General features: G+C 45.8%; 1 protein-coding gene across 2 annotated transcripts in view; it reads left to right on the top strand.

The window, feature by feature from the left end:
• Nucleotides 1–1799: 1799 nt before the first annotated feature.
• The window catches only part of LOC311240072 (BAR/IMD domain-containing adapter protein 2-like), a 33749-nt gene continuing 18887 nt past the window's right edge, over nucleotides 1800–16661 (top strand). For both annotated transcript variants that reach the window (XM_084328594.1, XM_084328595.1), the window contains exons 1-3: nucleotides 1800–1932; nucleotides 5942–6187; nucleotides 13359–13599. In XM_084328594.1, coding sequence (XP_084184720.1) covers nucleotides 6020–6187; nucleotides 13359–13599 — 409 coding nt within the window. In that variant the 5' untranslated portion in view covers nucleotides 1800–1932; nucleotides 5942–6019. The remainder of the gene's footprint in view (nucleotides 1933–5941; nucleotides 6188–13358; nucleotides 13600–16661) is intronic.

The following is a 16661-nucleotide window of genomic DNA, read 5'->3' as shown; positions in this document are numbered from 1 at the left end:
CTCTCTCTTGTGACAGCAGGGTAGTATCTCTCTCTCTCTCTCTCTCTCTTTCTCTCTCTCTCTCTCTCTCTCTCTCCCCCTCTCTCTCTCTCTCTCTCTCTCTCTCTCTCTCTCTCTCTCTCTCTCTCTCTCTCTCTCTCTCTCTCTCTCTCTCTCTCTCTCTCTGTTTCGCTCTCCCTGTCTCTCTCTCTAAATAGTAAATGGTGCATATATATTATATATAGCAGCTTTTATAGCAGCTTTTATCCAAAGCACTTTAGAATTGGTTCCTCACATTTTACCCATTCACTCACACATTCACACACCGGGAGCAATTAGGGGAGGACCGGGATTCGAACCGGGAACCTCTTTTTTTGGGGGGGATTACCAGACGACTGCTCTACCTCCCAATCCACTGTCGCCCCGTTTCTCTCTCTCTCTCTGTCTCTGTCTCTGTCTCTCTCGCTGTCTCTGTCTCTCTCTCTCTCTCTCTCTCTCTCTCTCTCTCTCTCTCTCTCTCTCTCTCTCTCTCTCTCTCTGTCTCTCTCTCTCCCCCCCCCCTCTCTCTCTCTCTCCCTCCCCCTCTCTCTCTATCCCCCTCTCTCTATCCCCCTCTCCCTCTCCCTCTCTCTCACCCGTTATCCTTTTCATAGACGCACACAAACACTCCTGCATAATTGAATGACGTCCACATTGTTGCAGAAGGCATTGAATATAATTGGTTAAAGGTAAAGTGCAGCCAGGTGTGTTGTTCCCCACCGGCTTGACATTTACATCCTATACTCCTGAGTGTGGAGCGGAGTGGATTCATGTGGCGGGAGGCTGTGGCTCGGTGCTGGAGTCTCACGTGCTGCATGGAGGGAGAGCACTCACTGACACCCGTCACCTCTATCTGTCTATCTATCTACCTGTCTGTCTATCCATCTATCCATCTATCTAGTGATGCACGATATATCGGCCGCCGATATAATATCGGCCGATATGGCCGTTTTTTTTACACATCGGTATCGGTCCGATATCAAGATAGGGCCGATATATGTTTTGGCCTTAAATAGTTTAAAAATATCAGTCATTTCTGAAAATAAGTTACAAAAGTAAAAAAAAAAGTATGCGTTTTGGAAAATAGCTCTTTATTTGATTATCATAAAAAAGTGTTTTCTATACAGAGATATCGACATCGGTAAATATCGGTATCGGCCAGAACAGCAATATTAATATCGGTTATCGGTATCGGCCACAATTTTCACATCGGTGCATCACTACATCTATCCAGCTATCTATCTATCTATCTATCCATCCATCTTGGCCACTTCTGTGCTGGAGTCTCACCTGCTCCGTGGAGGGAGAGCTCTCACTGACTGACACCCGTCACCTCCATCTGTCTATCTATCCATCTATAGATACAATAAATCAGATTTGGGTCACTATTTGTCTGCAGTGTGGACGTAGCCTAACTGCAGCATATTTTTAAGTTTTTCTTTCTTATATTAAAATATATTTCGTTTTTAAGAATTTGTAGGAAGGATAGGCAAAAATAAGCATGTGCTTCGGCCTATTCCTTTTTTTCGGTTGTTGATTTTGGATTTTGTGTGTGAGCTTGCCTTATTATGTACATTTGTGATTTTTTCAATTTTTTTTTAATTTTTTTGCAAGTCCACACAGGTGTTTTTGATTTGTCTGTAAATAAGACCGTAAAATAAAAAAAATGCATTAATTCATTCATTCATTCACTGTGTGTGTGTGTGTTTGCGTGTGTGTGTGTGTGTGTGTGTGTGTGTGTGTGTGTGTGTGTCCCTGCAGTTTGTGGAGACCATCAGCAGTAAGCAGAGTGAGCTGGACACCTTCATCGCCGAGGGCTACAAGACGGCGCTGTCAGAGGAGCGTCGGCGGTACTGCTTCCTGGTGGACCGACAGTGTGCCGTGGCCAAGAACAACAGCGCCTACCACGGCAAGGTGAGGGTTAAGATATCATGGCAAGGTGAGGGTTAAGATACCACGCACGGCAAGGTGAGGGTTAAGATACCACGGCAAGGTGAGGGTTAAGATACCACGCACGGCAAGGTGAGGGTTAAGATACCACGCACGGCAAGGTGAGGGTTAAGATACCACGCACGGCAAGGTGAGGGTTAAGATACCACGGCAAGGTGAGGGTTAAGATACCACGCACGGCAAGGTGAGGGTTAAGATACCACGGCAAGGTGAGGGTTAAGATACCACGCACGGCAAGGTGAGGGTTAAGATACCACGCACGGCAAGGTGAGGGTTAAGATACCACGCACGGCAAGGTGAGGGTTAAGATACCACGCACGGCAAGGTGAGGGTTAAGATACCACGCACGGCAAGGTGAGGGTTAAGATACCACGGCAAGGTGAGGGTTAAGATACCACGCATGGCAAGGTGAGGGTTAAGATACCACGCACGGCAAGGTGAGGGTTAAGATATCACGGCAAGGTGAGGGTTAAGATACCACGGCAAGGTGAGGGTTAAGATACCACGGCAAGGTGAGGGTTAAGATACCACGCACGGCAAGGTGAGGGTTAAGATACCACGCACGGCAAGGTGAGGGTTAAGATACCACGCACGGCAAGGTGAGTTCAAGTTCAAGTTCTTTAATAGTTGTCATACAGAAGTACAGAATACTTTCATACAAAATGCTTCTTACTGTTACGCTCCAGAGACTGTGCTAGACAAGATAGTATCAAATAACATAATAACATAATATAGCATGAATTTAGAAGAAGAAAATGAGGTCACAGTTGTTCGGTATAGACATATGTACAATGTTCTGAGTTACCATATAATATACAATACACAACTATGCAGTGTACTAGTGTACAGTACTATCTAGTGCAAAGCAGAAATGGGATGAGGTACAATTTTAGGTACAATTTACAGTAAGGTGTACGAGTTGTAGTGCAATCCTTCATCCATAAATATAAAGTGTGGGGAGTGGGTGCTACAGTGTGTTTGTTTAAAGTGGGTGTGTGCTATAAAGTGTGTGTAGTGGGTGCTACAGTGTGTTTGTTTAAAGTGAGTGTGTGCGTGTGGATGTGTGTGCTATGTGTGTTTGGTGGTTGTTGTTGTGTAGTGTTCATTCATTGTTCGTTTAGCAGCCTGATGGCCTGGGGATAGAAGCTACTTCTGAGTCTTTCTGTGCTCGCCTTGAGACTCCTGTATCGCTTGCCTGACGGCAGCAGTTCAAAGAGGCAGTTGTTCGGGTGGCTCGAGTCCTGGTGAGGGTGAGGGTTAAGATACCACGCACGGCAAGGAGAGGGTTAAGATACCACGCACGGCAAGGTGAGGGTTAAGATACCACGCACGGCAAGGAGAGGGTTAAGATACCACGCACGGCAAGGTGAGGGTTAAGATATCACGGCAAGGTGAGGGTTAAGATACCACGCACGGCAAGGTGAGGGTTAAGATACCACAACAAGGTGATGTTAAGATACCACAGCAAGGTGATGTTAAGATACCACAGCAAGGTGATGTTAAGATACCACAGTAAGGTGATGTTAAGATACCACAGTAAGGTGATGTTAAGATACCACAGTAAGGTGATGTTAAGAGCATTTCTTTCGGTTCTCATTCTATTCAAAAGACAAAGAGATAAAATATTCCAAGCTAAAATATTCATGAATGTACTGCAGCCGCGAGAGGCCTATAGAAATCACTTATATCGATGCTATGACTCGTGAACTGGAAAGAATATGAACTCGATGGGCGATTCATGCGGAAATGTAAATGGCTGCATCTCGTGGCATTTTCGAACTCCAAACTTCCGGTGTCGTTGTAACATCACTGAATGACACAAAGTAATGCAGCAGCCATGTTTTTCAAAATAGATTCAGCTGGTTGGACAAGGAATTAATGACTGTCCACCACAGAGACTCTGGGTTCGAATCCAGCCGTCAGCCGTACCTCCGGCGTGGTCAGTCGTCCCTACGAACACAATTGGCAGTGTTCACGGGTGGGAAGCCGGTGGGGTATGAGTCCTGGTCGTTGCAAATACCGACTCATACTGGTCGGTCTGTGCGCCCTTTTCAGCAGGGAGTGGATCTGGGGGAAATAGTGTGAACCCTCCTCGCTGTCGGGTGAGAAGAAGCGGCTGGCTGACTCCACATGTATCGGAGGAGGCATGTGATAGTCTACACACCCTCCCCAGACCAACAGTAGGGCAATGCAACCAGGAAGGAATTGACATAACGACAAAATTGGGGGATGGGAGAAAAATAAATGGAAAACATTTCAAATAAATGAATGACTCTTTATGCTGCAAGTTGGGTTCAAATTGGTATAGGAACATAAAAAAAAACGTAGAGAAAAATCCTTTCAACACATCACTGTGATTATATGCACATTCTGTAAATTGGCCATCATTACACTCCCAACGAGAAATGCATTGACTTACACTTGTTTACACCCAGCCTTTTAACGGTAATTTAAAATAATAATAATAAAACCACCAATTACAATAGGCTTTAATCCCTTCGGGGCTTTTAATGGAAAATACCAGCGTTGTTGACATTGTAGGTGCCGTCTGCTCCCATCAGTCCAGACTAGAGATGCATGATCCAGTGCCACGGACTATTGTTTGGTTTGTAGAACCAGCCTAGAGATGCATGATCCACGTCAGGTTTCCCTCGGCTGCTCATAGATTCCCATCAGTTTGAAAACATCACACATTGAGCGGACGGGCTGCCGCTCTGGAGCTATCATCCATCATCCCTGCTGCGTTCACTCCGCAGTGCCACGTCCTCATCGCTCCGATACAACTCTGATAACGGGCGGCAACGACGAAACCAAACCAAAGCCGTCGGCAGGACAAGAGTTTCTTTCTTTTTCTTTTTTTGTTTATGACAAGAAACAATGTTATTTTCAGTTGTTCTTCGTGTTTTTCAGCTTGTTAATTTCCCTGCTGCTGAGATATGACATTAGTTCAACAGAACATCCGCTCTGCCTATAAAGCAGAGATGCAAAGGGACTCTTTTAAAGGAGTGAGTGTGTGTGTGTGTGTGTGTGTGTGTGTGTGTGTGTGTGTGTGTGTGTGTGTGTGTGTGTGTGTGTGTGTGTGTGTGTGTGTGTGTGTGTGTGTGTGTGTGTGTGTGTGTGTGTGTGTGTGTGTGTGTGTGTGTGTGTGTGTGTGTGTGTGTGTGTGTGTGTGTGTGTGTGTGTGTGTGTGTGTTGCATGTCTGGGTTAATGGAGTTCATTGGTCTCCTGATTTTCTGCTGGTTGTGTGCTTCCTGGCTGGAGAGGTGGTCGGGGGAGGATGGTGTGTGTGTGTGGGTGTGGGTGTGTGTGCGTGTGTACACACAAACTGTTGCTACTAACAGTGAACCCAGACATCAATCAGGATGGGGGCGTGTGTGGGAAGTATACTGTATGTCTCCATTAACCTGTGTACTGTAGCCCCTTTCGTGACTGTGGTTTGCAAGCCTGGGGCTTTTGTGACCGCAGTCACTTGCTCACGGGACGCGACCACTTTAGAAAATACCAACCAAGCGTGAACGCGGGCGTGGGGGTGTGTCAAAAATATATCAGATATGAATTTCAAAGATACCCAGCGTACAATATGGGTTTAACACAGCTTTACAGTGGGGTCTGGAAGCTCGGAGTTGCTAATAAACAGTTTAAACCATTGTTACTCCACGAGTGGTACTCACAGAGCGAGCCGTGTATTTCTGCCATTGGTGTCACCGCGCATGCGCACCAGGCATTTGGCTGCCTGGTCCAGGCATTACAGGCGGAAATACACGGCTCGCTCTGTGAGTACCACTCGTGGAGTAACAATGGTTTACCACAGTCCACAGTCACGAAAGGGGCTATGTGTACTGTAGCTCCTGCATTGGCAGCAGGGACGGTTCTGACCAGATTCTGTGTGTCTGTGTCTCTGTGTGTCTGGTTGCTGGTTGCTGGTTGCTGGTTGCTGGTTGCTTGTCGCTGGTCGCTGGTTGCCCCCTCCAGGGTAAGGACCTGTTGACGCAGAAGATCCCGGTGTGGCAGCAGGCCTGCTCGGACCCCAACAAGCTGCCGGAGAGGGCCATGCTCCTGGCTCAGCAGATGGGCTCAGCGGGAGGGGCCAGCCCCAGTCCCCTGCACAGCTCCAAGTCCAACCTGGTCATCTCCGACCCCATCCCAGGGGCCCAGCCTCTGCCCGTGCCCCCGGAGCTGGCCGTCTTCATGGGAGGGGGGGCCCTGGGACACCAGACGGTGAGTACCGGGGCCTGGGGGGGGGGGGGGGGGGGGCTTCTTAACCCTTTCACTACCACACTACAGACGGTTAACCTTTCACTACCACACTACAGACGGTTAACCTTTCACTACCACACTACAGACGGTTAACCTTTCACTACCACACTACAGACGGTTAACCTTTCACTAGCACACTACATAAGGTTAACCTTTCACTAGCACACTACAGACGGTTAACCTTTCACTAGCACACTACAGACGGTTAACCTTTCACTACCACACTACAGACGGTTAACCTTTCACTAGCACACTACAGAAGGTTAACCTTTCACTACCACACTACAGAAGGTTAACCTTTCACTACCACACTACAGAAGGTTAACCTTTCACTACCACACTACAGACGGTTAACCTTTCACTACCACACTACAGAAGGTTAACCCTTTCACTACCACACTACAGACGGTTAACCTTTCACTACCACTACAGACGGTTAACCTTTCACTACCACTACAGACGGTTAACCCTTTCACTAGCACACTACAGAAGGTTAACCTTTCACTAGCACACTACAGAAGGTTAACCCTTTCACTACCACACTACAGAAGGTTAACCTTTCACTACCACACTACAGAAGGTTAACCTTTCACTACCACACTACAGACGGTTAACCTTTCACTACCACACTACAGAAGGTTAACCCTTTCACTACCACACTACAGACGGTTAACCTTTCACTACCACTACAGACGGTTAACCTTTCACTACCACTACAGACGGTTAACCCTTTCACTAGCACACTACAGAAGGTTAACCTTTCACTACCACACTACAGACTGTTAACCTTTCACTACCACACTACAGACGGTTAACCTTTCACTACCACACTACAGACGGTTAACCTTTCACTACCACACTACAGACGGTTAACCTTTCACTACCACACTACAGACGGTTAACCCTTTCACTAGCACACTACAGAAGGTTAACCTTTCACTACCACACTACAGACGGTTAACCTTTCACTACCACACTACAGACGGTTAACCTTTCACTACCACACTACAGACGGTTAACCTTTCACTACCACACTACAGAAGGTTAACCTTTCACTACCACACTACAGACGGTTAACGCTTTCACTACCACACTACAGAAGGTTAACGCTTTCACTACCACACTACAGACGGTTAACCTTTCACTACCACACTACAGAAGGTTAACCCTTTCACTACCACACTACAGAAGGTTAACGCTTTCACTACCACACTACAGAAGGTTAACCTTTCACTACCACACTACAGAAGGTTAACCTTTCACTACCACACTACAGAAGGTTAACCCTTTCACTACCACACTACAGACGGTTACCCCTTTCACTACCACACTACAGAAGGTTAACCTTTTACTACCACACTACAGAAGGTTAACCCTTTTACTACCACACTACAGAAGGTTACCCCTTTCACTACCACACTACAGAAGGTTAACCTTTTACTACCACACTACAGAAGGTTAACCCTTTCACTACCACACTACAGAAGGTTAACCCTTTCACTAGCACACTACAGAAGGTTAACCCTTTCACTAGCACACTACAGAAGGTTACCCCTTTCACTACCACACTACAGACGGTTAACCTTTCACTACCACACTACAGAAGGTTAACCTTTCACTAGCACACTACAGAAGGTTAACCTTTCACTAGCACACTACAGACGGTTAACCCTTTCACTTCCACACTACAGAAGGTTAACCCTTTCACTACCACACTACAGAAGGTTAACCTTTCACTACCACACTACATAAGGTTAACCTTTCACTACCACACTACAGAAGGTTAACCTTTCACTACCACACTACAGAAGGTTAACCTTTCACTACCACACTACAGAAGGTTAACCTTTCACTACCACACTACAGAAGGTTAACCTTTCACTACCACACTACAGAAGGTTAACCTTTCACTTCCACACTACAGAAGGTTAACCTTTCACTACCACACTACAGAAGGTTAACCTTTCACTACCACACTACAGAAGGTTAACCTTTCACTACCACACTACAGAAGGTTAACCTTTCACTACCACACTACAGAAGGTTAACCTTTCACTACCACACTACAGAAGGTTAACCTTTCACTACCACACTACAGAAGTTTAACCTTTCACTACCACACTACAGAAGGTTAACCTTTCACTACCACACTACAGAAGGTTAACCTTTCACTACCACACTACAGAAGGTTAACCTTTCACTACCACACTACAGAAGGTTAACCTTTCACTACCACACTACAGAAGGTTAACCTTTCACTACCACACTACAGAAGGTTAACCTTTCACTACCACACTACAGAAGGTTAACCTTTCACTTCCACACTACAGAAGGTTAACCTTTCACTACCACACTACAGAAGGTTAACCTTTCACTACCACACTACAGAAGGTTAACCTTTCACTACCACACTACAGAAGGTTAACCTTTCACTACCACACTACAGAAGGTTAACCTTTCACTACCACACTACAGAAGTTTAACCTTTCACTACCACACTACAGAAGGTTAACCTTTCACTACCACACTACAGCAGGTTAACCCTTTCACTAGCACACTACAGAAGGTTAACCTTTCACTACCACACTACAGAAGGTTAACCCTTTCACTACCACACTACAGAAGGTTAACCTTTCACTACCACACTACAGACGGTTAACCTTTCACTACCACACTACAGACGGTTAACCTTTCACTACCACACTACAGAAGGTTAACCTTTCACTACCATACTACAGACGGTTAACCTTTCACTACCACACTACAGAAGGTTAACCTTTCACTACCACACTACAGAAGGTTACCCTTTCACTACCACACTACAGAAGATTACCCCTTTCACTACCACACTACAGAAGGTTAACCTTTCACTACCACACTACAGACGGTTAACCTTTCACTACCACACTACAGAAGATTACCCCTTTCACTGCAACAATACAGACAGTTAACCCTTTCACTGCCACATAACAAAGGCTTAACCCTTTCACTACCACACTACAGACTGTTAACTGTCTGTAGTGTGGTAGTGAAAGGGTTAAGCCTTTGTTATGTGGCAGTGAAAGGGTTAACTGTCTGTATTGTTGCAGTGAAAGGGTTAAGGGGAGGTACAGGTATGGGCAGGGTAATAGTAGACATAAATATAGGCAATTCAAGTATAGTACAGTAGAATAGTAAAAAATAAGCAGTGTAAACAATATAATTAACTCAAATCTGAGCAAGTAGGCAGTGTGATCAAAGGTGCAGGTGAGGGTCTGTGTGCCCTATGAGCTAAATTATATGTTACAGTAAATATGGTCAATAACACTACACAATAAATAACACAATAAATCCACTCGGTTAAAGTATAAAGACATGAATATACAATATAGGCAATACAATTAGATCTGAATATAAAAATAGGAGCAAAAAGATAAACGGTGAAAACAATATAATTAACTGTCTTTCTTTTTGTCATTTGTTAATTATATTGTTTACACCGTTTATAATTGTTCTCATCTTTTTATATTCACTGTAAACAATATAATTAACTAATATTAAAATAACCTTTCTACAAAGTTCTGTTTAGAGAGTTCTAGAGAGTTGCGTTTCGTTTAGATTTCTTTGCAAATCAATTTTATCTTTTTAATTGATTATTTTGTTTATACATTCACGTTTCTGTTTCTTTAGCCTCCTCGTCGTCTATATCTCTGTGTCTTTATCGACCTGCCGACAGCCACTCAGGGAGAGGAGCCAAAACTAAAGGAAAATCACTATTGTCTGGAAGTGAGGGAGAGAGGGGAGAGGAGAGGGAGAGGAGAGGAGAGGAGAGGAGAGGGAGAGGAGAGGATAGGAGAGAGAGAGAGGAGAGAGAGGAGAGGAGAGGAGAGGAGAGGAGGAGAGAGGAGAGGAGAGAGAGGAGAGGGAGGAGGAGGAGGGAGGGAGAGGAGAGGGAGAGGAGAGGAGAGGAGAGGGGAGAGGAGAGGGAGGGGAGAGGAGAGGAGAGGAGAGGAGGGGGAGAGGAGGTGGGGAGGAGGGGAGATGAGGGGGAGAGGAGGAGAGGGGGGGAGAGGAGGTGGGGAGGAGGTGAGATGAGGGGGAGAGGAAAGGAGGGAGGGGAGGGAGGAGAGGGAGAGGAGAGGAGAGAGAGGAGAGGAGAGGAGAGGAGAGGAGAGGAGAGGAGAGGAGAGGAGAGAGGAGGGGGAGGGGGAGAGGAGAGGAGAGGGGAGAGGAGAGGAAAGGAGGGAGAGGAGAGGGGGAGATGAGAGGAGAGGAGAGGGAGAGGAGGGTGAGAGGAGCCAAAACAAAAGAGAAAGCACTATTGTTTTCCAGTGCCTCAGGCAGCAGCAGTGCTGCCGACGTGAACTTCGATTTTTGGTGTCACCGAGATAAAACCTCACGTCGTTTCATCCTTTTTAATCCCTCTCTTCGGCTCCAGAGGATTCCTCTCTGTGTGCGTCTCTCTGTCTAAACTCCACCGCCGCAATGAAAGAGCTAATGAAGTAGAAATAAAAACGAAACCGTCTGCCGGCCTACCCCTCGTCGGCTCTCTGTGCACGAGCAGAACAAACAAACATTTCCCAAGTCTGACTTTAATAATGACACTGTTACTAATGAGCTGTTTACAGTTTCTACTCTTTGAGGTGTACAGTAGCCTAGCCAACGGAGTATGAGTATCTCATCATGAGGGGCAACGGAAACCTCAGAGGCGAAACAATTAAGGAATAGTCTGGCTCTTGTCTTCTTTTACAGTCTTTGTCTGTATTATAGTGTCCCAATTATTTCTTTTCTGTTATTACAGATATGTAAAAAGGATTATATGGAGGTATGTACAGACATATGTGGATATATATATATATATATATATATATATATATATATATATATATATATATATATATATACTATATATATAGTAACATAACTCTCAACTCTTATTTTGTTAACTAAGATATATATAGTTAAATATGTGTGTTTATGTGGACCCCAGGAAGAATAGCTGTTGCCTACTGTAGGTGACATCTCATCCCAATCCCAACAAACGATATCCACGTTCAAAAGTTGCATCGTTTTGATTTCTTTTGCAAATCAATTTATCTTTTAATTGATCATTTTGTTTATACATTCACGTTTCTGTTTCTTTAGCCTCCTCGTCGTCTATATCTCTGTGTCTTTATCGACCTGCCGACAGCCACTCAGGGGAGAGGAGCCAAAACAAAAGGAAAAGCACTATTGTTTGGAAGTGAGAGGGAGGAGGAGAGGAGAGGGAGGGAGAGGAGAGGAGAGAGAGGAGAGGAGAGGGAGAGGAGAGGGAGAGGAGAGGAGAGGGGAGGAGAGGAGAGGACAGGAGAGGAGAGGATAGGAGAGGAGAGAAGGGCAGGGGAGGATGGGGGAGGATGGAGAGGCGAGGAGAGGAGAGGAGAGGCGAGGAGAGGAGAGCAGAGGATAGGAGGAGGGAGAGGAGAGGAGAGGGGAGGGGGAGAGGAGAGGAGGCAGAGGAGAGGAGGAGGGGGAGAGGGAGATGAGGGGGAGAGGATAGGAGGAGGGGGTGAGGATAGGAGGAGGGGAGAGGAGAGGATAGGAGGAGGGAGAGGAGGAGAGGAGAGAGGAGGGGGAGAGGAGAGGAGGGGAGGGGGGAGAGGTATCTTTATCGACCTGCCGATAGAGTGGAGCCAAAACAAAAGAGAAAGCACTATTGTTTTCCAGTGCCTCAGGCAGCAGCGGTGCTGCCGACGTGAACTTCGATTTTGGTGTCACGAGATAAACCTCACGTCGTTCATCCTTTTTAAATCCCTCTCTTCGGCTCCAGAGAATCCTCTCTGTGTGCGTCTCTCTGTCTAAACTCCACCGCCGCAATGAAAGAGCTAATGAAGTAGAAATAAAAACGAAACCGTCTGCCGGCCTACCCCTCGTCGGCTCTCTGTGCACGAGCAGAACAAACAAACATTTCCCCCAAGTCTGACTTTAATAACGACACTGTTACTAATGAGCTGTTTACAGTTTCTACTCTTTGAGGTGTACAGTAGCCTAGCCAACGGAGTTATGAGTATCTCATGAGGGCACGGAAACCGCAGAGGCGAAACAATTAAGGAATAGTCTGGCTCTTGTCTTCTTTTACAGTCTTTGTCTGTATTATAGTGTCTCAATTATTTTCTTTTCTGTTATTACAGATATGTAAAAAGGATTATTTGGAGGTATGTACAGACATATGTGGATATATATATATAGTAAGAATAAATAATATACAGTATATATTATACTATAGTATATACAGCATTATTGTGCATGCTATAATCTGACTTGTATAGGTTATATGCAGGTGTAGGTATTATTGTTTGATTCTTGAGCTATTATTTTATTATTATTCTTGTGTGTGTGTGTGTGTGTGTGTGTGTGTGTGTGTGTGTGTGTGTGTGTGTGTGTGTGTGTGTGTGTGTGTGTGTGTGTGTGTGTGTGTGTGTGTGTGTGTGTGTGTGTGTGTGTGTGTGTGTGTGTGTGTGTGTGTGTGTGTGTGCGTAACTCTTTGGAAATATAGGTATACAGTATGTGTGTTTTTGTTTTGTTCTATGTGGACCCCAGGAAGAATAGCTGTTGCCTACTGTAGGTGACATCTCACAGGGATCCCGATAAACGATATCCACGTTCAAAAGTTGCATCTAATAATAATATATATAAATATTTTATTATCGCCCGGTGGCATTTTTCTCACTTAATCACACAACGTTGTTCACATTTTGCTCCTTTAACCTCCACACCGTCCTCCCTCCTCAAAGAGCACCACCTACGGGAGGCTGCCATTCGAAACTGGCCCCCGTAGATGTCTGAACCCCCCTCCCTCCCTCCCACCCACCCACCCACCCCCTCCTAATGTGTTCCCTCCTCCTCGTATGTATATATATTTACTGTTAGGATCTGTTTAACAGTACTGTATATTTGCATATCTTGTATGTCACAAATGTAACAGTACTGTATATATGTATGTCATAAATGTCACTATGAATTGAAATGGGGGACCCTGATGTAAACAAGACGAAAGTCTTTCTCTGGTCTGCATCCCCTTAACAATTGTGTGTATTGAGCCGTACTGTATTGTACCCATTCTGCAATCTGTTAAATAACGTTTTCAATCAATCAATCAATCAATCAACACCAGAGGCTGATGGGACCGGAGGGCCTGTCCATGGTCAACGGGACGACGGGCGCCGTCCACGCCGGGGAGGAGTACTGGACGGAGGCCGGGGGCGGGGTGGTGTCCGTGGTGTCCCAGGGCCGGCCCCCCTCCCCCCTGACCCACGCCCCGCCCCAGATGCACCCCCAGAGGCAGGTCAGCGAGGTGTACTCCAACACCCTGCCGGTCCGCAGGCCTGCCCCCGCCAAGAACAAGAACCCCGTGGGTGAGGAGTGTGTGTGTGCCCCGGCCCCCCGGCATCAAACCCGCGTGTCCCCTGCATGGGACATCACACAATACACACACACACACACACACACACACACACACACACACACACACACACACACACACACACACACACACACACACACACACACACACACACACACAGCAACACAGTCTCATCAGAAAACATAGATAAAGCACTAATGGACCACAGGAAATAATGTACGTTATGTTATAGCCATAAGTAATATTGACATCTTGTATATGGTAAGTAATACAAGTCCAAAACAAACATTGCAACCGGGAGTCGAAACAACAATGATTGTGGTCGTGGGTGAGTGCTCTCACCACTTGACCAATCAACCCACCCACCCTGATACAAACACAGCTCTCACCTAGACTAAGACACCCACCCTGATACAAACACAGCTCTCACCACTAGACTAAGACACCCACCCACCCTGATACCAACACAGCTCTCACCACTTGACCAATCAACCCAACCACTGAATATACAAACGCATCTCTCACCACTAGACTAAGACACCCACCCTGATGCAAACACAGCTCTCGCCACTAGACTAAGACACCCACCCTGATACAAACACAGCTTTCACCACTAGACTAAGACATCCACCCACCGTGATACAAACACAGCTCTCGCCACTAGACTAAGACACCCACCCTGATACAAACACAGCTTTCACCACTAGACTAAGACATCCACCCACCGTGATACAAACACAGCTCTCGCCACTAGACTAAGACACCCACCCTGATACAAACACAGCTCTCACCACTAGACTAAGACACCCACCCTGATACAAACACAGCTCTCACCACTAGACTAAGACAGACACCCACCCTGATACAACACAGCTCTCACCACGAGACTAAGACACCCACCCTGATACAAACACAGCTCTCACCACTAGACTAAGACATCCACCCTGATACAAACACAGCTCTCACCACTAGACTAAGACACCCACCCTGATACAAACACAGCTCTCACCACTAGACTAAGACACCCACCCTGATACAAACACAGCTCTCACCACTAGACTAAGACACCCACCCTGATACAAACACAGCTCTCACCACGAGACTAAGACACCCACCCTGATACAAACCCAGCTCTCACCACGAGACTAAGACACCCACCCACCCTGATACAAACACAGCTCTCACCACTAGACTAAGACACCCACCCTGATACAAACACAGCTCTCACCACTAGACTAAGACACCCTCCCACCCTGATACAAACACAGCTCTCACCACTAGACTAAGACACCCACCCTGATACAAACGCAGCTCTCACCACTAGACGAAGACACCCACCCTGATACAAACACAGCTCTCACTACTAGACTAAGACACCCACCCTGATACAAACACAGCTCTCACCACTAGACTAAGACAGACACCCACCCTGATACAAACACAGCTCTCACCACGAGACTAAGACACCCACCCTGATACAAACACAGCTCTCACCACTAGACTAAGACATCCACCCTGATACAAACACAGCTCTCACCACTAGACTAAGACACCCACCCTGATACAAACACAGCTCTCACCACTAGACTAAGACACCCACCCTGATACAAACACAGCTCTCACCACTAGACTAAGACACCCACCCTGATACAAACACAGCTCTCACCACGAGACTAAGACACCCACCCTGATACAAACCCAGCTCTCACCACGAGACTAAGACACCCACCCACCCTGATACAAACACAGCTCTCACCACTAGACTAAGACACCCACCCTGATACAAACACAGCTCTCACCACTAGACTAAGACACCCTCCCACCCTGATACAAACACAGCTCTCACCACTAGACTAAGACACCCACCCTGATACAAACGCAGCTCTCACCACTAGACGAAGACACCCACCCTGATACAAACACAGCTCTCACCACTAGACTAAGACACCCACCCTGATACAAACACAGCTCTCACCACTAGACTAAGACACCCTCCCACCCTGATACAAACACAGCTCTCACCACTAGACTAAGACACCCACCCTGATACAAACGCAGCTCTCACCACTAGACTAAGACACCCACCCTGATACAAACACAGCTCTCACCACTAGACTAAGACACCCACCCTGATACAAACGCAGCTCTCACCACTAGACTAAGACACCCACCCTGATACAAACACAGCTCTCACTACTAGACTAAGACACCCACCCTGATACAAACACAGCTCTCACTACTAGACTAAGACACCCACCCTGATACAAACACAGCTCTCACCACTAGACTAAGACACCCACCCTGATACAAACACAGCTCTCACCACTAGACTAAGACACCCACCCTGATACAAACACAGCTCTCACCACTAGACTAAAGACACCCACCCTGATACAAACACATCTCTCACCACTAGACCAAGCCACCCACCCACCCTGATACAAACACAGCAATACTATGATGACGGTTTGTTTTAACATTTAAACGGTTATGGTTTAAGATATACAGTTAGGGTATGGGTTAGTTTAAGGTACCAGTGTGGTTAGGGTTAGGGTGAGGCTATGAGTAAAGTGTATCTTGGAGATCTTGAGGTAAATGCACCTGCCTCCCATGTGAGCGTCCCAGGTTCGTTCCCCAGCAGGGAATCTCAAAAAATTTCTGAAAATGTTAAAAGTAGGGCTGTCAAAATTAATGCTTTAACTTTGGAGATTAATTTAAATTATTTAAAGCATTAAAATAAATGAATCTAGATTAATCTATGGAGTGAAAAATCTTCAATCTTAGCGCCGCGGATATAAGAGAGAGGTCTAGCTGAGTCAATGTTGATGGTTTTGTTGAACATTTGTATTTCACAGGAGAGAAACTGTAGGCCTATTCAAAGAAAGCTATTAAAATAGTCTTTGAAACTAAATATACTTTCTTTGTGTTGATTTTACATTAATTCCATGATTTTACTCAAGTAAATATCTGTTACAAGCTTCGGTCTTAAGTAGAAAAATTCGATTTTTAATTAGATTAATCTAGATTAATTACAGAAAATTGTGAGATTAATTA

This window comes from Notolepis coatsorum, assembly GCF_963971535.1.
Source record: "Notolepis coatsorum genome assembly, chromosome: 14".
Lineage (NCBI taxonomy): Eukaryota > Metazoa > Chordata > Actinopteri > Aulopiformes > Paralepididae > Notolepis > Notolepis coatsorum.
The sequence above is the reverse complement of the archived record's forward strand: the minus strand, read 5'-3'. Positions and strand labels throughout refer to the sequence as shown.